Source organism: Pempheris klunzingeri, unplaced genomic scaffold (genome assembly GCF_042242105.1).
Source record: "Pempheris klunzingeri isolate RE-2024b unplaced genomic scaffold, fPemKlu1.hap1 Scaffold_54, whole genome shotgun sequence".
Taxonomy (NCBI): domain Eukaryota; kingdom Metazoa; phylum Chordata; class Actinopteri; order Acropomatiformes; family Pempheridae; genus Pempheris; species Pempheris klunzingeri.
In genome coordinates this window covers 57,533-80,576 of record NW_027254958.1, presented here as the reverse complement: position 1 = coordinate 80,576, position 23,044 = coordinate 57,533, and the positions used below count along the sequence as shown (strand labels likewise).

Genomic DNA, 23,044 nt, shown 5'->3' with positions numbered 1-23,044 from the left:
TGATATAAATAAGAAAAACTCAACATTGAATAAAATGGTTTGTAGTCAATCAAAAGGGTCTCAGTGTGTGGGCTTGGTTTCTTTAACAGTCTGACATCTGTAAGGCAACCTTCATTTTCAGTGAGTGCTGTTAGCTGTCATATCTATCCCTCACTGTTATTTGTATATTACCTGTATATATATATACATTTCTCTGCACTTAACCACTTAAATAGGACTTTCACCAAGGAAAGTCAACTGTAACATTTTAAACCAAAGCATGATAATTTTCTAAACCTGACCACGTAGTTTTAGTGTCTAAACCTAATGAAACTGCGGTCATTTCAGAACATTTATTATCTTTATTAACTTTGTTATCATTTATCATAATAATAAAGGTCCAGTACACTCACGTCAAGGACAGGGGCCAGTGTGTCTTGTACAAATGCTAATGGCGTGTTAGTATTTGCCAGCCTGGGAATGAGAACCATTTGGAGTAAAGGGATCACCATAGCAGTTGCTCTAGCATCTAATATTGCTGCAGATGGGTGAGGAAAAATGTACGATTAGACTCTTAACATAATCATAATACTCGGACTAACTAACTCTACATTGCAACATGAGAACAATGCAGCTTCTTAATTTCCATGTCTTCAAAATGCATCAGCAACTGGTGACGATGCTGAATTTCCTGGGACCTATTAACTTTCGTCTCTAAAAGGGTTACCATTTTAAAATGAGTGAAACAGTGAAAAAGTCAAATGGAGGCCAACTCATGGAGCTGATATTAGCTGTTGTCATTTTCGGCAGTGAAACTGATAGTTCCCAGCTAGATATGAGAGGCTCCTGCATTGTACCTACATTGTTTAATAACAGAAAGCCTGCAAGGCGTAACTAAGGGTGGTCAGATGAACAGTCAACTTAAGCTCTGGGAGGCTCAAGTGTGTAAATAACTCCCTAAATGTGATGAATTACATGGATACACTGTACTATTCAAGGGCTGTGGGTGTGAAATAGGGTAGCTCACCTGTCTGTTGAGCTTGACAGCTAGGATGTTGTTAGGGTAGCTGTAGTTGCAGATCTCTGTACCCTTTTTGAAATGATAGATGTTCATGCGCTGTGGCATGGCGGAGCTCACCACGACTACCAAACTACTAGAGAATAGACGCTCTGCGATGTAGACATCTGAAGTTTCTGCTGGGGGAGAACAGGGAGCAAATGATTTTGATGATCCACAAACTTTTTTTTTCATTTAGCTTTAATTGTTTTTCTGTGACAGACAAACATAAAAGGGCAGTATGACAACACAAGGACATGACTAATGCACATTCAAAACAAACCCTAAACTTCAAATGCTACGAGCAGGTTGACATTTCTGGCTTGCAGTGAAATATCTCAATAACCATTGGATGGATTACCATGAAATTCTGTAGAGACATTGTAGGGCCCCTAGGATGAATCTCAGGGCATTTTCAAAGCTAGTGACATTGTATGCATTTGAGACGGTGAGTTTTGATTTCACGTTGCATTTATGCAAAGGCACTAAAAGAACTATACATGACATTCTTACATTCTGTTGCATTGAGCATTTCCCTATACTTGCATCCAATTGGTTTATAGACTGGTGTGCTTCTGGTGCTGGCCTCTCGTATCCTCTCTCCCTAATACTATGCTAGAACTTCCTGTAATTGTATGATATCTGGTTCAGATGTGTATTGCTACTGTATTCTCAAAGCATATTACAGGTTGCATCTTCCTCACAATTTTACCTTCCACTACCCCACCAGACAGCAAAGAATCAAAACAGGTGAAAAATATACAATCTGTGAGGATGTAGGAATTGAAAATACCCTACAAAGTTGATTTGTTAGGTGGGAGGCAGCAACAAAATACAGTAAATACCACTATTTACCAAGACATACAAAAAAGGTTGTGTTGCACTTTTAATAATGTAAGGTCACTTGTACACCTGTAGTTAAGTATATTTTCTGTATTTTAGTTTCATATTTAGTGAATAACCTGTCCACCTGGTCCATCTCTATAAACAGCAGCTTAAAACTAGCAAGCCTAAGTTGAGAACCATCCAGACATGGAATGATGAATCAGTGTGTCTCAGAGAATGTTTTGACGGACAATGTTATACCAACAAAATGTATCAATAGTTTTCCAAATGATAAAACCATGGAAAAATTGAGAAAAGCAGCAATGGGGAAGACAAATTAAGCCTTTCAGCAGAGTGACAGCACACGGGTTAATGTCATAAAAAGGAAATTTGGCAATTTGTCATTAGGTGTAAACATTAATATAATCAGAGGATAGAAAGGAAAGATGATGGACAATAACCTAAGGCAGGCATGGCAGGCAGTGTACACATTTTGTTGCACTTAATTCTTAATTGTTGGTGATGTTGTGGAGCACTTTGCTGTTAAATGTCTATCTTTATCTATCCATCTTTTTTTGTTGTTGGCAAATGGGAAAGATTACAAGATAATCATAGTGAATTCCCAGTGACAGCTTTGAATGGACTGTGTTATACGATTAGCCAATTTCCCAGAGAAAGCATTTGTTTAATAACTTTTAAACTGAGATGTAATTCTCAACTAAATGTGGATGAATGTTTAACCCACGTGATGCAAAGTGTTAAGTCAGAATTCCATACTGACCACTCTCATGAATACAGTCCAGGTTTTCCACCATGGTCAAAGAAAACAGCTTGTAGCCAGTAGGGGTTCCCAAAGCCAGTGACCTGCAATACATACATATACAAAGACACACACACACATGAACATCTACTATCAGTACTGGAAGACATCTATGAACCTCCAATTTCTCTCAGTATATTAATTACAGACGTTATTCGCATGAAAAGAATGAATCTGTCTAATTTTCTTGCACTGGAAATACAGAGAAGATTTGACATGATATGATGTAAAGTGATTTGGGCTGCACTCAGGTCTACACCATTACATTGTCTACCCTGGTCTGTCCTATAGGGAGCCCCCTTGTGGTGAAATTTGAGATGTACTGTATAAGAATGTGCAGCTAAAGTTAAAATCAGAAAACCCTCACAACAAATAAAAGTGATTTGACAAAAAATGGCCCATTTCTTAGTAGTTTTTCTGGAGCTTTTAATCCCATCTAACAGTCTTCCTCAAAAAAATTTGCTGATGCAGTAGTTCAGTTGCTATCAAGTGACCTAAGTATGCAATTTCGGTCATGTGAACAGAGCTAACAGAAAATTATCTGCTGAGTAAGGCCATGGGAAACAGCTGAAAACTACAAGTTCAGTTAGACCTAGGTAGATAGGTTTAAGGTGCACTCCACCAATCTTACACATGAAGTTCAATTTACTCAACTCAAGGGGTACCATTCAGTCTGTGAAAAGAGTTGGTATAATGCTGGATCTTGGCTTTGTAGTAGCTTTGCTAAGTCTGACAAAATAACCCTGACAAGAAGAAAACAGGCACAACACATGGAATCAATCTACAACAGTTAGAAAATACCTATGCAAAAACTGCTATGGAAGAAAAAAAACTTATATTTCTGACTTAACAAATAAATAAATACAGGTTTTAATCCAGGGACTAAAACACAAGCATTCTGAATGTAACACTAAATCAGGGAATTTTTTTGCAAGTCATCAACAATAGAAGTAAAATAACAACATTTCAGCTATAAAAAAACTCAGCAGGGAAGCTCGTTATCTCACCAGAAGACATAACACCCTTTCAAGCATTCTACCATGATTTATATACATCAGACCTCAATGATATAAAAAGCATCCAATAAAACACCAGGTCCATATGGGTTCCTGACTGAGTTTCTTTAGACATTTCTGGGAAACCATTTCACTTGTTTTTCAGAATGACACAGTAACATTATGTCAATATTGAAACCTGATGAAGATTCCACCGCTCCCTATTGCTCTTTGTCTGTAAGTGGCACACATAACAATCATCAGTACAGCATTTTCCTTTAGAATTGCAACTGCCAGTCCATCTATAATTGACACTGATCAAACAGGTTTTAGCAAAGGAAGTCAATACAATACTGCACAATACAATAACACACAGCTATTTAGTACAATGCATCAGGTAACTCAGAACAATATGGACAATAGCTTCATTAGATGCAGAGAAAGCTTAATTGAGTCATTTAGACATTTTCTTCACCGTTTTAGACAAAGTTGGTTTTCAGAAAGTGACTTATCAACTAGATCAAACATTGCACAGGAGGACGAAACAAGGATACCCAACCTCTCCATCTCTCTGCATATTGAACCACTTACTGCTGCAGTCCACCAGAACAATTACATTAAAGGAGTACAATTAATTACAATTAATGAATGACATCCTTACCCTACTAACAGAACCCACAAATCCAACTACAAGAAACCATGAATCTATTCAGAAGATTCTCTTAAAATTTACTCAAAATCTATATCAAAACTGTTACAAGTCTCCATAAGGAGTTGGACTCTAGCAGCCCTGCCACGTCCCATCCCTCCCTCCACAGACACCATAAGATACCTTGGTATTAATATTTCCCACAAGCTGTCAGACCTTTTGCACTTAAATTTCAACCCACTCATCAAAACAACAGAAGATGACAGAAACATGGATGAATCCAGTCTCACTAATCAGGAATTTGAATTACCAAACTGACAATACTAAGCAAAATAAATAACCTTTTATCAAGTATTCCAGTACACACACACCCATATGGTTCAACTGACAATGTATTACTTTGTCAACAACTGAATTTTTCTGGAAAAACAAAAGACGTAGAATTAAACTGACCACATTACAAAAAACTTTCTTGGAGGTTATGATGCACCAAACTTCAAAAGCTACTTCCTATCCAATCAATTACAATTTGGGACTAAGTGGATCCATTCCACCAAACAATGCTATTCTTGGCTATATATTGAATGATAACAATGCAAAAAACTAGATATCTCGACCCTGCCATTTATCAGCACCTCCACAAACCACCATACCTGCCAAGAACACTACAATAGCTAGAGCAGTTTGAAAACTCACAAAATCATGCACTTCACACAGCTTGTAAATACCCAATCGCACATCCTGTAAATACATGCCACTGTGGAATGATCCGGATTTCCATCAGGACAGAAATCACTGAAGTTCACCACTTCACAGAAAGACAAAGGTATCACACAGCTGGAAACAAATCAGTAATAAATTGTCACTTATATTAGACTAGTCAGATTCCACCCCATCGCTCTGCTAGTTTGGCAATTTATAACCAGTTGCACTTCCCAGCCACAACATGAAAGTAGTGCTCCCTCTTACTGTCACCAAGAAGACAATCCTCCTAAACTGGAAAAGCAGGAAAAAAACATCTCACAACACTATGAAGAGACCTCTTTACAGACCACATAACAATGACAAAACTGATTGCATCTATTAACCCTAAAATCAGTTCCAGCCATCTTTAATATACACACACTCTTGTGTTCATTATTACTCCTTATGATTAATATTATTGTTGTCGTTATTGTCCTTATTGCTGTTATCATTACCGTTATTATTGATGGCAATGATAACAGCAATAACAATTTATTCCTTAATGTTATTGTTGTATCATCCTTCCTATCATTGCAAATATAACTTCTTTAGCTATTATCAGCATGTGTATTAATGCATATTTGCTGGGGTGTTTTCTATTTCCATTGTTAAAATTGTATTGCCATGGTTTATTACACACAAAAAAATTTTTTTGTTTGTTTTTGTCATAAAAACATTACTAAAAGTACATTAGCAAGCATATTTTTACTAAACTGTAAGACAAGATAAGATATTCCTTTATCAGTCTCACGACAGGGAAATTTACAATGTCACAGCAGACATGAGGAGATATAAAGAATATGTACAGCTATGGTAGAGGAAGTATAAAAAAAAAATAGAAACAATATTGTATGCAAGTGGGGGATATTACAAAATATTGCACATTGTGAAGTGAAGTAAAAAGACGAATAGATATATTACACAGTGTAAGGTTGTTCTGAATAGTTGGTGTACATTATAGTGCCAGATTGTCAGTTTTGGTGTAGTGTGGTCTACTGGGAGGAGTGCTGCTGAGTCTGACAGCTCCTGGAAGGAAGGACCTGCGATATCGCTCCTTCACACATTAGAGGTCAGACTGATAGAAGACTACCTCAGAAACAATTAACCTCTGTCAGTAATTTTTTTCATCAGGAAATGCACTAGACAGGATTCGTACTTCAGACCACCAATCCCACATGACATGGTGTGGACAACTATGCATTTGAACCACTTTGGCACTGAGCAGTAAAGCAAGGCTGAAATCACTGGCAGTTGTAGCATTTGCAACTGAAATACCCTTTACTGATAAAGTGCATTGCACTGCAGAACAGTCAAGAATCAAAACTCCAATCCCAGTAGTTTACGCAAACTGTAATGTAGCAGTTATAGCATATTGCTGCAAGAAATATAAGGACAACTAACATTTGTTTGAACCACAGACAAGTACAACAATCACCTAATCAAACTTAGCTGAGGGTTTGACATAGGCCTTCTCCACTTGCAGAAGTAGTCCTGCACTGAAAACACTGACAGTTCTTGTAAAGGCTGACATAGAATCAAAAATTGTATTGGCAGCAGTGGTAGTACCAGTAGAACATTCACAACTCAAACCACCAACTCTGTGGCTCCCACAAAGTCTAATAAGATGTTGTGTACTGTGAAATCGCTGGCGGCGAAATGGCGCCTTGCCGAGTTATAAACGTACCTAATGCCACCCATGCTGTGTCTGGAGTATATAGAAATCTACTCCAACACGGAATTGACCTTCAGAGAGTAAAGATGTCAGGATAATTATCTGAAGTACACTGAGCAAAAAAGACGTTCTTCATATAGTGGAAAATGTGCTGCTGAGCCTTTATCACCCAGTCAGTGTGAGGATGATCTGCTGTCAGAGTGTGCTATTGGTGATTTTCATCACCAACTGAACTCATGCATTTTCTTCTGACAATGCAATGCTACAGTTTGTGCCACTATGACTGCATGACTTCATTTGGTGACATTGCTATAATGTGAAGCTCAACACATTTGCATCATGATTTGCATAGACAGTATAACATCTTGACTTAACTAGCATAGAGAATATCACCTGAAAAAAGTTGGTGGGGCTTTTTCCAGCCAATTGAAGCTAAAACCATGAACATAACCTGGTCTGGACCAGGTTAAGTTTGCAGAATAAGTTACCATGGTGATTTAGCCAGGTTAAAAGAGAGGCACCTACGTGACACTGAAAACCTCGACTTTAGGCTCAACATACCTTGCTCACAAATAGTACTGCCCCTGATTGGCTCTTTTGATCAACCTTTATAAAGGCCACAGATCAAACTATTTAGAACAAATATCGGCCAAATAATGATCAGTGGCCAACTGATTGGAGCACCATTAAACAAAACGTCAAATTATATACTTTCTTACTGTATGTTTGTAGAGTAAGAAGACACAAAAAATATCTCAGTACAACAAAACATTCAATTTAAAAAAGGAACTTCAACGGGTGAATATGTGACAAAAAAACAGAATAACATATCTTCAAATTGAGATGTCTGTTAATACTCGTCTGTTGTCAAAGCCCTCAAAACTCAAGAAATGTTCATTTGATGTGTTGTCAAACAAGCAAACAACTCATTTTCCTGTCTCTTACCTACTGGTATTTAGCCTTAAACAGCATTTGCTGACCCTGAATGAACACTGTAGTCTATTGAGACATCAGATCATTTTTACACTTGTGCCTACATTGCCCATCATGAGAGCTGCACATTCCTGCTCTGTCTCATCTGATGTCTGAGCATGACAAAACCTGCAGAACCCCAGAGAGAATACAGCAGCACAAACTGATTATGTGAGCTTTCTCTCTGATCTCCTCCCTGTTTATAAAATAAAGAGTTGAATGCAAGTTTGGGAGAGGAAATGACACATTACATAGAGAGAACAAGTAATTATATGTTGGGGACAGTGCAAAAATCTGTCTGCCTTCTTCTGCTGTCTGAAAACTGTTACTACTATACAGGCTAAATCTGAAAACCCACAATCCTGTCTTTTACAGTATCCTGCTCTTAACTTTGGATTTCTTAGCACTTTAAAGGCCCACTGTTCCATTTCTCAGCATCTCAGACAAAAACAAATATGCATCTCACCCCCTTTCCCAACACCGAAGCTACTTGGCTTGGACTCTCTCTTGGACAAGATCCGTTGACTGACAGCCTCTCTAAGCTTTTTGTGCTACTGTGTTAGCTCAGGTGCTTAGCTGAATCTGCTGCTGGAAAGTGGCTCTGACTTGTATTTTGGCTTAGTTTCACTGTGCTATGGATTCAGTCACTGAATAATTCACGGGATCACGTGTACTAGGATGAACCAGTGGAGGACAGAGAAACTCAGATTTCAAGTGAAATCAGAGTGAGTGTGACTTTATTCTCTGCTCAGGTCGCCATAGTCAAATAGTTGTTTAATGCTGTACTAATGCTTGTTGCTTTCAATGTAAAAGTATATGCAACATGAGTTGCACTCTTTGAGCAGCTGGCAGACGCAGAGTATGGCACAAAGAACACCCTTCTGATCCAGTGGAGCTGCTATCACTGCCATCAAGGAGGGTTTTGTGGTCACACCAGGCAGCTCCCAGATTAAAAGGTCTACTCCAGCAACCCTAACCTAATTCCATAAAACTAGGAATGAGAGACATATTTTGTCCAGCAGAGGCTAAAATATACTATTTGAGTGTATAGTCAAATACTGAGCCTTGATAATTTTAAAGCTCCAGTTTGTAATGCAGGCTTGGTCAAAATCTGTGCAGCAGCAGAGGCTGAGATATCCTGACTATGAGTATAGTCAAGCTCCAAAATGCTGTATCCTACATTTCCCATTTCCTCTGATGCAACCTTATAGCTTATATATTGTAACTGCAATATATATATTGCTTCACAATTATCCACCAACCCCCAAATTTGAAGACTCCAAACCCATGCCAAAAAATCTGACACCATCACTATCACATCAAGGTTATTTTCTCAGACTTTGGAAAGCTTCTTCAAAGCAGTCATTATAGAACAGTTTTTGCAGGATAAAGATGATGATAACATGATAATCAAACAGATTTTGATGTGTAAAATTGAGTCCCCCTTCAGTTTAATTAATGCAAGGTAAGGTGTATCTGGGAAAGAGCTGGCTCCATTAATTTCATAAACCGTTACATTTTAAATGACTAAATAGCTTGAAGGCAAACTCTATATGCATTTGTCTAATTTCAGATCGAAATCAAACCGATCTGCTCGGTATCTGCCTGTTTGCTTACGTGGAGTCTTGGTTGAAAGAGGCGCAGCTAAACCGGATCCCCTCTCCGTCCGGTTGGCCAGGCCCGTCAGCAGCCTCTCCGGTCTCCATCCCGATTCCCAGCGACCTCCTTCCCACCCTCCGCCCTGGATTGGAGGCCTGGGATCGGTTGCACCTCTTCGCTTGATGTCGGCTACAGACGGCTCCAGTTAGGAAGAAAATGTGGAAATGGAGATGTGGAAGTGAACGCTTGAGGTAGAGTCAGCGGTTTTCACCGCTAAAAAACGACTCAAATACACTTTTCTATGCGGTTATTTTAGATGTCCGTTACCCTGGAGAAGAAAGAGCAAAACAAGAACAGCTGATAGCGCCACGTCATATCTCTGCCTCTTTGATTGGTTGGCAGTGAAACCACGTTGTCCCCGGTGTCTGTTTTAATTGGGTAGGCGTGCAATAGTGTGTTTTTATTGGCTGCTGGGGCGAAGAGGGCTTTGTTTGTGTCCGCCCATTCATGTGATGTAGTTGTATTCCCAACGTTCTTCTCCGTGGAAAAGAAAGTACGACCAAACTCTGTTAAAACACATTATTTAGTCTTTTCGTAGTCACTGAATTAATGCAAAATGCACCTGCAACATGATTTATTTTGCAGTTTTCAAAAATCATACTCTTTCTTTACATACTTTAGGCATGTGACATAATAATGTGCCATGGCTTATATGCACAGTAAATGTGAATGTTATATGAATATGTTCCTCTGCAAATGAATTAAATCTACTTTCACAATGTAGAGTGACTACTATAACCAATTTAATTCTTAAACTGAGTGTCTAGCAGACGGCCGTTATTCGGCTATTTACACCTGGTCCGGTTAAGCAGTATAAAGAATGTCAAATTCCTCAGATGAAGGTGGTTGTGGTGGCAGAATTGCAAGTACAGGCGCCCAGGAGATCAGGGTTTGAATCCCATGTGAGGTCAGCTGTCCAGAGTAATACATTTATTTGTAGACTGAGTGAACTTATATATTTCAGGTTTCTTTTATTATTACCAGTTTTCAGTCATAGTTTGGTTAGGTTTAGGAACCCAAATTACTTGGTTAAGTTTAGGAAATGTTCATGGTTTGGGTTGAAATAATAAGTCAAATACCAATATAAAAGAAAGGGTACAGTAAGTGCAAAATATACTCAACAAACATACCGCTGGGTGTAAATAGCCGCCACATTGGCTATGTGGCTGGGTGTCAATAGCAACAGCATATTGGCCATTTGCAAATAGCATTGTTGGCTACTGACACCTGCGTGAAAATAACATCTGCCTTAATTAAATCTGTATGATTCATTATCCTGTGTTGAGGAAGTCATGGGCCCAAATCCCTGCTGTCTTGTATGGCAGGTATCAATAAGTTCCCATAGCAGCACTGTTGGGCATTTCCTCCCCTGCTACTCTTGCAAGAATCCAGAGGAGGGCAGTAGTAGAGCATTAACAATATTAAGTTACATCCCAAAAACGTTATGACATGAAAATATAGCAGTTTGGAGTTCCCGGTAATGGTCCCGGTCTACGGTCTATTACTACTATATAAGATATTTGTAAGGTGAGCTGTAGTGGGCTTTTATGCAGTAATTCAATACGTCTCAGCTTATTAAGCTTTATATCATTATATTAAAACATAATTAAATCTGTTAGAAAAACAAATTACAGCATCAGCAAGGAAGCTTTCTGTTATAAATGTGTAGTCCTAAAGACTGAGCTGAGACAACCTTGATGACATCAGCAATTTGGGAAACTCCTCCAGATCCACAGAGGACATTACTTTACACTTTTTATAGACTGAGTACTTCCCATGACGAGTAATAATGACAGTGATGTGTCTGTTTAGTAAAATTTGCTACTCTAGATTCACTTACCATGTTATAAGCAGGACAAAATGTCAATGACATGACAATGTCAAGACAATTTAAAGGGAAATAAAGGTTTTATCAGCCTTTGTCTCTGCCTGTCTCACTCTCTCCCTCTATATTTCACTCTCACATACATGCAGAATGAAAATCAAAAAAAAAAAATCACAATACTTGACATACAAACACATAATCACAGAGACACACATGCCTCTGCTCAGTCAGATTTATTGTAAATGCAACACCTGAAACTATTTTGACAGAAATGGACTTGACCCTCTGCTGACAGACCAGGGGACAGTCACGTGAACATTGTGTGCGCCTCTCACACACATAAACTCTCAGTTCAATCAAGTCTGCACATAAAAACATAAACAATTCCCAGTAGCGTCCATTAACAGAACATGTGAAAAGGAGTTTTAGCTCGTCTGATACTATTCGTTTCACTTTGTCGTTTTCAAGATTTATACCACGGCGTTCAGGCATTATATTTTTTAATAAACTCCCCCTCGTTATGTGGCTTTTTGGCTCGTGCAATGTTCCACGCCATTTGACACGAAGCAAGCGTCACAGTCTCTGTTTGCTTGGTAAATTTCAGTAACAACTGTGTCTGCTTTTCTGCCTGACTTTTCAAGCTGTTTAACTTTTGCTAGTTAAGTTCAGTACCTTTCGGGACCTCCTCGTCGACTTTAGCGTGAAATGGCGCTGCAGATTTGAAGCTTTGAAATGCGCCAGTGACGTCTGGCATAAAAGGCAAGAAGGGCCATTGCGTTCCACAAAGAAATTCAAACTCTCCCACTCTATTAATGACGCTCTTGCGATGAAACAACAGTTCCCCCCATCCTCCGAGGTGATTGGTTCACTGCTTCCCAGGTAATTTCCTGATTGGCTCTCGGCTCACGTCATTAGACGTACTGTCGTGCTCTCACTCTGCGTGCAGGCAGGCAGCGTCACACATACTGTCCACAAGAACAATTCTATGAGTTATATGAGTCAAAGAGCCGCACGAGACAGGGCAAAGAGTTGGCCAGACCTGATCTATTTTAATTTAAATGGGACCATACTTTACTAAATGAACATCATACTGAGGTAATAAAAATAAATAAATAAGTTGGGTCATTTTCTCATAGACTTCCATTCATCTAGTTTTTTTTCGCAACCAGCAGAGTTGCCCCCTGCTGTCCTTTACAAAGAATGCAGGTTTAAGGCCCTTCTGCATTGGCTTCACTTAACAGACCAATACGCCAATACACTGATGCTGTACACAGAAATATGAAGAACAAGTTATTACACCACAGTCTGCCATGTAAATATCCTCTTTATTTATTTCAGATTTTTATGGATAAACATCACAAGGCGCACTGTTTTCCAGTCGACCAGCAGTTATATTCCACAGAAGAGTGGGTGATACAAGGATGGGTCGGTTCAGCCTCTGGCACCTCAAGGACTCTTAATGCTGCACAATAAGAGCACAAACATGTTAGAATCGGCCCTTCACAGTTGCACTGATATGGCATTTTGAGGGCAGATAGTTAGCAGGTTGTATACTAGTATGTTTGCGTTGCAGCTGACACTTGGTGCAGACATTCAATACACTTAGTCAGTGCTCCCTTCAGAGTGCTGTCAACATGAAAAACCCTCTTTATAACATCTTGAATGACGTTATTCATGAAACATATTTTACAACCATTACTCAAAAATCATTGCTTGATAAGTGTGGCCACTTTGATCTCGTCTATGTGAATTGTGACTACTTTTTCAGCAATTATGTTGCAACCAAATTCCCAAATTCAAAAAATGTGTATTAATCAGTAATGATTGAAGTGGTGTAGCCACTACAAAAATTACATGAATAAATTGAAGGAATATTATTTGTGCTAATAATGTCAATGAAGGTGGACGTGAAGCTTTTCAAAGAATGAGTGTGAAAGCTTTATTCTTTAAAACAGTTACCGATATTACCACTGATGAATTACCTCAATATATCTTGACTACAAAATAATCTTAATCCAAGTTTCATCTTCTAGTTTTTTTCTGAGCTTTTAACCATATTTCATGGTCTTTATCAGGAAATTAATTTGCTCAGTTGTCAAACAGATATTTTGTCAAATTGCACAGTATAGTTCTAAGTGACTCATTTCCATCATAATAATCATTTAAATACAGCTGAGTAATAATCACATTATTAAATCACATCTTAACTTTTGCATCGAAGACAAAGTTTGACACATAAACACATTTACCTTAAAATCCCATATCACCACGGCTCCATCCAGACCCACACTGCTGTATTTCTCCACTTTGGCTTTCTCCCCAGATACAACACACAGCTGGCTGCAGGACAGACCACAACACATACACACAAGGTTTACAAAAGCTGAAAACTGTAGAGGTTTTATATTGTTGCTACAATACAAAAAAACTCTCAGCAACCATAGCTAGCACTGCAGAGCTGTTGATTGTTAGGTAACAACTATGAAAGATAAAACAAGACTGCTCAGAATGCTTCTTGTAGTGTGGCTCTAGAAACACAAAGATGTTCACGTTACAACAAAGACACAGAATTCAAATATGGCCACTAAAGGGAGAATAGTCATATGCAAGTGTACATGTAGGTAGAAATATGATGATAGATGTTCTTTTAAGAGAGAAGGCACAGACAACCAAAAAGACATGTCTACAAGAATCAGTGTATGGCATATACAAAACAAAACAAAACCTTTTTGGGCTCATTCAAATATGTATCAAATAACATTTGGGTGTTTTTTGCAACGTTTTGCAAAAAAAATCTTACTGGCAGGAAGTCTGAACTTTTGCTTTTTAACCGGATGGTTCAGGACCAAGAGAGTTTACATGAATTCTTATGAGAGATGTGGAATAACATGCAACAAAGGTCCCAAACAAGGAGCTTTGTGGCTCATGCTTGATGCCTTCACATCAAGGCCACCAGGGCGCCCCAATCTTTCCAACAAATTAGATCTGTCATCACATATTTGAAACAATCCACTAAAAGTAGAATTCTAACTTCCAGTGGTGCTTACGTGATGCTGTTCTGGTGAAGGATGTCCAGCTCATTGTTGTCCTCGTCAGTGGCCCTCTTGTCCAGGTTGCGGAAGTGTTGCATGGCTGACATGCTGCTGCCCCTGGAGGTCTGCTTAGGGATGTCCAGCTTCTTCACAAACTCCAGAGCACCTGTGCCCTTATAGGTGAACTGGTAGGGGCAACAGTCATGACCCTGACAGAAAAGATATTATGGATATACAAAGAATTATATCAACATTAAAGTTAAGACTTTAAGACTATATCTGTGTCCTTAAAGTTGCATCACACAATTTGACAACCCCAAAGAAGAGTAAGGACTTCATGGCCTACATTCTGTGTACTTGACCAAGAGGAAGACAAAACAATCAACATTTGGATAGTGGTTTGCATCTAATACAGCAGTATCCCTAGCCGTTCAGGATGTGGTTCAGAGGTAGAGTTGGTAGAGACTGGCAAAACCTCCCATCACTCCCAATGTGAAAGTAGTAAAAAAAAAAAAAAACCTTTTTCTTAATTTCTATAAGAATTATTAGAACATAATAATAAACATGAAAGAACATAATATCAGAACATAAAAAACTAAAGGGGATAAAAGTGGCGTGTGTGAAGCATGTGAGCATACAAAAGACCAAAATATTGGTAAATTTCTGTCTTACATAGATTTTCTTCTAAAAATATTATCATTATCATACTAAGGTGAAAAAGTTACCAGTTAATATTAGTCAGTCATGACTGTTGATGATGAATGTGGATATTCACAGTATTCATCGGACAGAGCAAGGTTTGTGTAGTCAAGTTGTTCATGGACATGGCAAAAGAAATTCCTGTTGGGTTATTTTCATGTTCTTCGACTAAAAGGACACCTCAGATTTTCTACATTTTTTTCAGAGTCAAAATTGTCTTTCAGTGAAATAGCTGCTTTGAGGACAGTGTTGAGATAGCTGTTCTTCAGGGCAACAAATATCTATTTACATGGGGGACTGTAGGTACTGTACATCAAAAATCTACTTAGACATGTTACTGTTATTGTTATAAAGCTGCATTTATAGAAGTGGAAACAAGCTGAAAACACAACATCAACATATTATCACCAACATGGCTAACCAGTCAACATGGCTAATACTTAAGCAAACAGTTGTCTGTTTACATATCCAGTAGACACAGAGCAAAATTAGTATTAGTCTTGTTAGCTCCTAAGCGCTTGTCTGCTGTTTGGTGCTGAGCAGGTAGTGTAAAACTGGTTTACAAAACAGCTGCCTGCTGCTGCTCACACTAAAAAGTACTAAAAGAACCGAGTATTCATTTCAAAACACTGCAGTTGTCAAAAGAAGAAGGTGGCTGGGGCCTCCCCTGCCTCAAAAACTACGTTATCTCAGCACAAGTTCGGGCCCAGCTTTACTGGTGTGACCCAAAATATGAAGCTAAATGGAAGGATATTGAATGCAATGGGAATGCAGACGTCCCCCTACAGGCAGTGTTAGCAGACAATAAATGACTTGAATTTATTGATAATCTGGAAAATCCATTTATACAATCTGTATTTACAATTTGGAAGGACCTGATCAAAGCATATAAACTGGACAGGGAAGTTAAAAAGCTGAGTTGGCTAGCATATGATCAAAACTTCATCCCAAACAGAAATGACTCCAGATTCAGATTTTGGATCACAAAAGGTATAAAAGTCTTCTTCCAAATTGTAAATAACAATCAACTGGAAAGCTTTGACACACTGCAGACTAAATTTAACCTGGAGAAAGAAGATTTTTATAGGTATCTACAAACAAGGAATTATTATATTAAAGAGATTAGGCAAAATATAGAAGAATATAATCCACTGATTGACCTTTTTATAAAAGCATACAAATCAAAACTTCCAAAGGGAATAATATCAAAATTATATAAAACTATAACTAATTTCAACAGTCCTTCAACAAACTATATTAAGGATATATAGGAAAAGGAAGCAGATCTTGTTATAACAGAAGATGAGTGGGAGTATATATATACATCTCATTGGAGAAGTACAAAATCTCACATCTGGAGAGAATTCTACTGGAAAAGTGTATCTCGTTACTTTATAACACAATGTCAAAGTGCACATTTCTCACAAGGAAACGGTCAATGTTGGAGAAAATGTGGCAGCCAACGAGCGCATCAATACCATGTGTCTTGGGACTGTCAGGCTCTTCAAAAATATTGGTCTGATCTTAACAATGCTTTAAAGTGTATATTTCAAACTGGTTTCCACTTAATTTTAAGACGATGTTTTTGTGTTGTAAAACTCTAGCAATGAAAACAATTGATGGATACCTTTGGAATATAGTTTTGGCAGCTGGGAAAAAGGCCATTACAAAGAAGTGGATGGCACAGAGAGACCCAACCATCCGGGACTGGACCCAAATAATGACTGACATTTACAAAATGGAAAAGATTACTTTTGCAATGAACTTAAAAATGGACACTTTTTTCTTACACTGGAAAAATATGCAAAACAGTATATGCCTGACATTGCATAGAATATGCTATTCATAAATGTTTATCCAAAATGTGACCAGCCTTAGACCCAATGCAGTGCTACAATGTTCCATCTCTGGGAGTTTCAATGTTACTGTTAAAATGTAATGTAATGTAAAGTAATGTAATGTTAAAAAAAACAAAAAAGGACAGAGACGAAAGATTTGTCTGTTCTAACAATGTATGGCACATAAGATCTGTTAATGTCTCATCCTTCGATAAAAACAAAATAAAATTTTAAAAAAAGTACTAAAAGATGCCAGCTGATCCAATGGTAATATAAATATATTGATTATCGCAGCTTTAAATTGGGGATTTCAATATTTGAATAAGTGAGCCTACAGTAGGCTAATTTCTTGATCATTTATTAATTTATTATGCAGCTGCTGAATACTCACACACATGCACATGCGCAAACACGGACACACACACACACACACAGGTGGTAGTTACCGCAGCAACAATCTCAGTGGGGCTGACATAGAGCACACTCAGCAGTGGCAGGCTGTCGGTGGTGAGCTGGGTTACCCTGGATGGACAGACATCAGGAAGGTGGTTAGTGTCATAATGTCAAAAGCCATGACATTGAATTGAATGTAGGAACACATATATAGTAGAACAAAGAGGCCTAGGTAAAAAAAATCTGATGTAATTCACGTTATGGAGTCATGAAGTACTGCAAATTCATCATGCCTGGTGAGTATGCTGAAGAAGCTGATTTTTGTTGGAAATAGAAGCTACTGGCAAATACCTAGTCATTGATCCATTTGTAAAAGACACTTCATTAAAAATTAAGTAGATGCGTCTGCTCAATTTTAGCTGAAAATGAATACTGATCAGCAAATGGCATAAGTGGCTTGGCAGCAGAAGGCTACTCACTCCTTCCCCTGGGCGGCATCAACCACAGTGATGCTGCTGTTGTGGGCCACCCAGGCCAGTTGATCTCCGCTGGGGGAGAAGGATACGCTGTGCACCCAGCCTCCACAGTCTTTATGCTCCAATAGCACCTCTCCAAAAGGCATTTTGGCCCCCCAGACAGTGGGACCGGGCTTGTCCTCAATGTCCTTGATGTAGGCTGAGAAAACCCTGATGAGCACAGCATGCAGAGATGTTATAGTTTGCGAAGTTTGGGGATCAATGTTGTTTTATACATTATAGTTATAGTTATAGTTATATTATATATAGTTGTCAGGACAAGAGACAGATAAGGACAGAATCAAGGACTGAGCACTCTTCAAGGTGAGTCTGTTTGAGACAGGGAGTGAGAATGTGAGAGTACAATGTTTCTCTAAGCTATTAATAACTTGGAAAAACATTGCTCTCTTACTTTGTCACTTTTTGCCCTGCCTGGTATACTGATGTTGTCATTAAATATACAGATATAAAGGTAGGGTATAATACAGATACAGAGTTGGTGAGTGCAAAGGGCTGTGCATTGTGTAAGGTCCTGCGAATGATGGCGCCACCAAAATGCAAGTTGAGGAGCAGAACCAAACTGGATCTCACAGGAACAGGCACAGCATGCATGATAGTTCTCCATGAGTGCCTTTACCCCCCCTACATCTTTTCTAGCTCCTCTTTCAGGCCTTGGTATTTTTCAAGCTTTTCATGTTCTTTCTTCCTGACGTTGCTGTCACTCTGGATTCCTACATCTATCACCACTGCCTTCCTCTGTTATTTGTCGATCAACAACATCAGTCTGGATCTGGAAGTCCCACAGGATCTTAGCCCGGTAATTCTTAACCACTCTGGAAAGTGTCTTCCATTCTGACCATGGGACTTCCAGTCCAGACTCAGTGCAGATGTTCCTGAGCCAGCCAGTTTGTTATAGCGTCCCTGTAGGTTGTTCCTGCCTGCATCTTACACCCTGCTAGTATGTACTGGACTGTTTCAGGAGCATCTTTGCACAGTCTGCACCTGGGGTCCTGTCTGGTGTGGTATCAACCTGCTTCTATTGATCTTGTGCCTGCTCTTGTGCTGCCATTATTAGTGCTCTTGTGCTGTCTAATAATCCAGCCTTTTTTAGCCATCAGATTGCTAGCAGATGTCCGCTATCTGGACATCGTGTTGATCAACAAACAGGTGAAAATGGGAATTTTATATATAGGCTATAGTTTTGTGTCATAGTTCTTGCAGGACGCCAAAGAAAATCTTGCTTTAGGCCCCCTGTTGTCCAGAGCCAGGCCTTTATAAATATAGAAATATAGTTAAACCCTCAAAAGTATTTCCTTTTTATTTGTTTATCTGTTTTAAGGCAGCTTGTCACTGTAACAGTGAATATTGACTATATTGGTGGGATAATTCAAAGTAAACTACAGTGTGTGTATTAGTAGTAATAAAGGAACATGCCAACCAGTGCAACACTAATGTGTTTTTAATACTTTCTGGACAACAATGGAGATCAATCACTAGAATGAAGAAGATATGTCAGGCTTTGGTTTACACAGAACTTGTTAGTAGGAATCATTCGTTGCTGGTTTGACTTTGTACATGACAGAAACTAAAATAAACAATATTGCCAAAACTAGTCCCAAATCCCAAGTCCTCCTCTTCTACTTCAATAAAGAAAAGCCTTGCTGCAAAAACACAGCTCTGGACTAACTTTATTAAACATCTTGGTATATTATTCATACATTTTCTGCAAGTGGAGGAGAGAAAGAAACCGTATCATATGCTTAATCGGGTTCACTTGCCCACATGCTGTCTTCCTGGAAATCTAAATATGAACATCCTGCTAGGTGTCTCACCTGCAGTGGAGGTCTGCAGACCCAGCTGCCAGTAGGATGTTGTTGGGATGCCAGTCCAGACTCAGGACTGTGGAGCGAACAGACTTCTTGATGTGCTTACTCAGCCACCTAAAAGGGAGGGAGAATGGTAAAAACCTGTGTTAGCAAATACCATGGCAATATGCGTAAGGTAAGGGGTAAGATTGTATCTAGACTGTGTTGTTTGACTTTCTAACCCGATAGATATCATTAGGCTCTGAAACTATTGAAGTATATAATTGTGGCCTCCAAAACCAACTGTTTAAGAGTTAAGTACAAAACTGGAATTTGATCATGTGTTGCTCACCAGTCGTTCTCTCTCTCAAAGAAGCAGACAGAGATGATGCGAGCTCCACTGCCCAGGGCAAACTTGTTCTCCAATGGTGACCACTTCACACAGGTGGCTGCACGGTTGATGCGCACAAGGACCAGGGTGGGCTTCCATACGCCATCCTTCAGAGTCCACACATAGGCATTGCGGTCAGATGCACATGTCACAATGCGGTTGGACTCTGGGGCCCAGTCAATGCCTGTGGACACAATTATGAAGCACTATTTAAGTGTGAAAGGATCGATAAATTATGCAATGCTTCCTGCTAAGAAGATGCTCAGGTCATGTGATGAAGAAACTCCATTCACTTTTGAATGAAAGCTCTGGAAAGAGCTCTGAGTTAAGCCAATTTTATCAAATAATTATTCCCACAGTCGCAGGGAATAATTGGGTCTTTTCAGGCCACTGAGGGTCAAAGCCCTGGGGCAATAGCCCTATTGTTTATTTGGCTCTTATTTTTTCACTCAATTCAAGTTTTACATTTTCCAGTAGGATGGTGACCAACAAGTCACATCCCATGTCTCCTTCAGTCTCTCTCTACTGGCTGATGTAAGTTACAGTACCTGTGATTCGCCCACTGTGCTCAGTGAGCTCATGGATCTTGACCCAGTCCTTGCCTTTCCTCTCATAGATGTTCACCACATTGTTGTTAGGACTCACTGCAATCTCTGTAGAGAAATATGGTTAATGGTAAATGGATAACACCTTTCTAGAATTTTCAACCACTCAAGACACTGTAACACTACATTCATGTGCACCCATTCACACACCATTCATACACTGATGGCAGGGGCTACCATGCAAGGTGCCAATCTGCATGAAGGAGACAAACCACTCTCACCCACACTCACAAGGACATAGACTGGATTCAGTATCTTGTACACTTTGATATGCAGACTGGAGGAGTCCGAGATCAAACCAGTGATCTTCTGTTTAATGGAGAGCCACTCAAATTCAGAGGTTCTTCATCTGAGGAATATGAATGTGATCAGCAGATGTCATGGATATCAATGTGTTAGAGTTTCTGTGACAAAAAGGTACAGGGTCACAAATAGTTCATTAATAGTGTTCATGTTTTGAATGTCCTGGAAATTATCATGTCAGTCTTGCCTTTAGTTATTATGTGTACATCGTAATCAATGGGAAGGTCATGTAATAGGTTCAAAGAAATTCTTGGAGCATGAAAATGTATTTAGTAAATTTCATAGTGACCTTCCTATTACATGATGATGATAGCAAACATGAGGGAACTTTAGCATTGAGGTTGTTAACATTTCCTCAAAGCGCTCAATGAAAGCCTGTAGACTATAGCTGAGTGACACTGGAATTAAAACATTCCATAATGCTTTTATTTTCACACTGGAGATTTAGATAAAATTTATTTATTGGAAGACAGTAGTAATGTGATGAAATGCTGTAAGGCCTGATGTAGGCATAGTGTGTAAAACAAGTCAATGACAATGCACTGCTCAACAAGTAATGTCACGTACAAAAACAGCAGTAGACATCTTGCAATTCAAGTGCAGTCAGATGCATAAAGCAATGCTCTTTGTGGCAATTTCTCGTATTGATAATCAGATATCCTGTGGTTCTCCAGGCAACATTAATGCAATTAGAAGAGGGAGGAGATGTATATGGATTCTGCATTGTTAGTGTGGCCCAACACTGTTTTGAATCCATAGGTTATGGAGAAAGAATACAGTGATGTTTGATGCATTTCTATCTGCACATATATGTAGATATATATATGTATGTGTTACTCAGCAAGGAAATGTAGCCTGATTGGTATATTTGCTGTTTCACCTACGAGTCCTGTCTTTGTTCCAGGTGTGGCAGGAAAGCGGCTCCAGGCCAAAACTGTAGAGTGACATGTCTGAACAGAGGCAGGAGAGGCTGCTGGAATGTAGCTGCTGTCACGGCTGGTCTGCAGAGGTACTGCTTTAGGTCTTAGGATGAGATCTAGCAGACCAACAGGGAAAAACAATATTTTTAAAGACAAAGCTTTAAGCTGTATATGGGAAGAAAGAAATGGTGGACATTGAATTATAAAGTTGGTGGTATTAGACTTTCAATGAGTCATCCTAACATCAGATTTGTGTTTCTTACTGTGATGGATACTTGGAATGTTTGTCTAAAGAAAGTACATCCACTTTATGGGCAGACTTACAGTATGTGAGTATGAGTTTACTGTCTGCAACAACTCTCCCTTTAATGCATTGTTAGTTGTGTGAGTAATGAGAGTGAGATAAGAACACACCTTTATCAGGTGTGGTACACACTGTGCAATCAAGCTTTAACTGTTACGTCTGTAGTTTTTTTCTGCACTCTTAAATGAGTCTGTCTGGAGGACACAAACCTTGGATTTCTTAATGTGATACTGTTTTACGTTATCATTAAAAGGCTGAGAAGAAGTTTGTTCCCAACTGTTTGAAAAGTTTTGAGCCTGAGAAGATACTACCTCATACTGGACTGGTACATAGAAGTACTTTTCAAACATTACATTTGGTGCTTGTTTTTACCTTGCCTTATCAAAAAGCCAAAGCAGAGAGATATTTGATGTGGGGCAATATCCATTAGATTGAACAGATTAATATGTCTGGAATAGAGTAATACTTGTCTTAACAGATGTATGTAGTATAAGTTTTAGCAGAGTTTAAGAATAGGGCAAGCTGATTAAATGTGATAGAAACAATGAGAGCTGAGGTCATTACTTACCATTGCTGTATATATGTGGTCAGGTTGAATTTGTGGTCGTGAGAGGTTCAGGGAAGTATCCGTGGACTCTGGGCAGTCAACACGAATGGAGCTGTGCAGTCTGGGCGAATGAAGTGACTGTGTATTACTGAGGGGAGTGAGAGAAAGGTGGGTGTGGCTGCTAGGAACTGTTGAGTAAGTATCTCATCTAGAACAAGACTGTTGGATAAACCACAGTCTATATCTATGCAAATACACACACAAAGACCAAAACTACCTCTTATATACACAGATAATGTATAATTATACCACACACACACACACGTTACCACACACATATATTCAATATATAAGAAGGAGTTTTGAATGAAAGTGACTCACTAATAGTGACTCAGCAACATCCATACAAATAATCACAACAAAAACACAAGATGGCACCAGTACCTTCATGACATCTGATTTCATTCAATATTCTCAAAGCTCATTTCATATATT

At 38.9% G+C, this 23,044-nt stretch overlaps 2 protein-coding genes across 4 annotated transcripts in view; both read right to left on the bottom strand.

Moving 5' to 3' along the window:
* The window catches only part of wipi1 (WD repeat domain, phosphoinositide interacting 1), a 39,821-nt gene extending 27,905 nt beyond the window's left edge, over positions 1–11,916 (bottom strand). Inside the window, exons 1-4 of one of the 3 annotated variants that reach the window (XM_070856102.1) lie at positions 11,870–11,916; positions 9,331–9,511; positions 2,643–2,725; positions 1,007–1,176 (exon numbers count right to left, since the gene is read on the bottom strand). In XM_070856102.1, the coding sequence (XP_070712203.1) occupies positions 1,007–1,176; positions 2,643–2,725; positions 9,331–9,419 (342 nt within the window). In that variant the 5' untranslated portion in view covers positions 9,420–9,511; positions 11,870–11,916. Of the gene's footprint in view, positions 1–1,006; positions 1,177–2,642; positions 2,726–9,330; positions 9,644–11,869 lie in introns of those variants that run through there. The other 2 variants (XM_070856104.1, XM_070856103.1) reach the window with 2 other exon arrangements.
* A 587-nt stretch (positions 11,917–12,503) lies between these two features.
* Positions 12,504–22,695, bottom strand: LOC139224786 (actin-related protein 2/3 complex subunit 1A-A). Its single transcript, XM_070856105.1, has 10 exons — positions 22,571–22,695; positions 21,663–21,814; positions 20,419–20,523; positions 19,832–20,054; positions 19,507–19,614; positions 17,639–17,845; positions 17,213–17,288; positions 14,245–14,438; positions 13,447–13,537; positions 12,504–12,659 (listed from the first exon to the last, which is right to left on the bottom strand). Exons 2-10 carry the CDS (start codon positions 21,724–21,726, stop codon positions 12,654–12,656), a joined length of 1,074 nt encoding a protein of 357 aa, XP_070712206.1. The 5' UTR covers positions 21,727–21,814; positions 22,571–22,695; the 3' UTR covers positions 12,504–12,653.
* Between the last annotated feature and the right edge of the window lie 349 nt (positions 22,696–23,044).

Excerpts from the sequence above, each read along its gene's own strand:
- LOC139224786 (XM_070856105.1), bottom strand. The coding sequence starts at position 21,726 with ATGTCACTCTACAGTTTTGGCCTGGAGCCGCTTTCCTGCCACACCTGG. Across the intron at positions 20,524-21,662 it reads CTGGAACAAAGACAGGACTC|AGATTGCAGTGAGTCCTAAC; the intron begins GTAGGTGAAACA and ends ATTTCTCTACAG. Across the intron at positions 14,439-17,212 it reads CCACTGAGATTGTTGCTGCG|GGTCATGACTGTTGCCCCTA; the intron begins GTAACTACCACC and ends CTTTTCTGTCAG.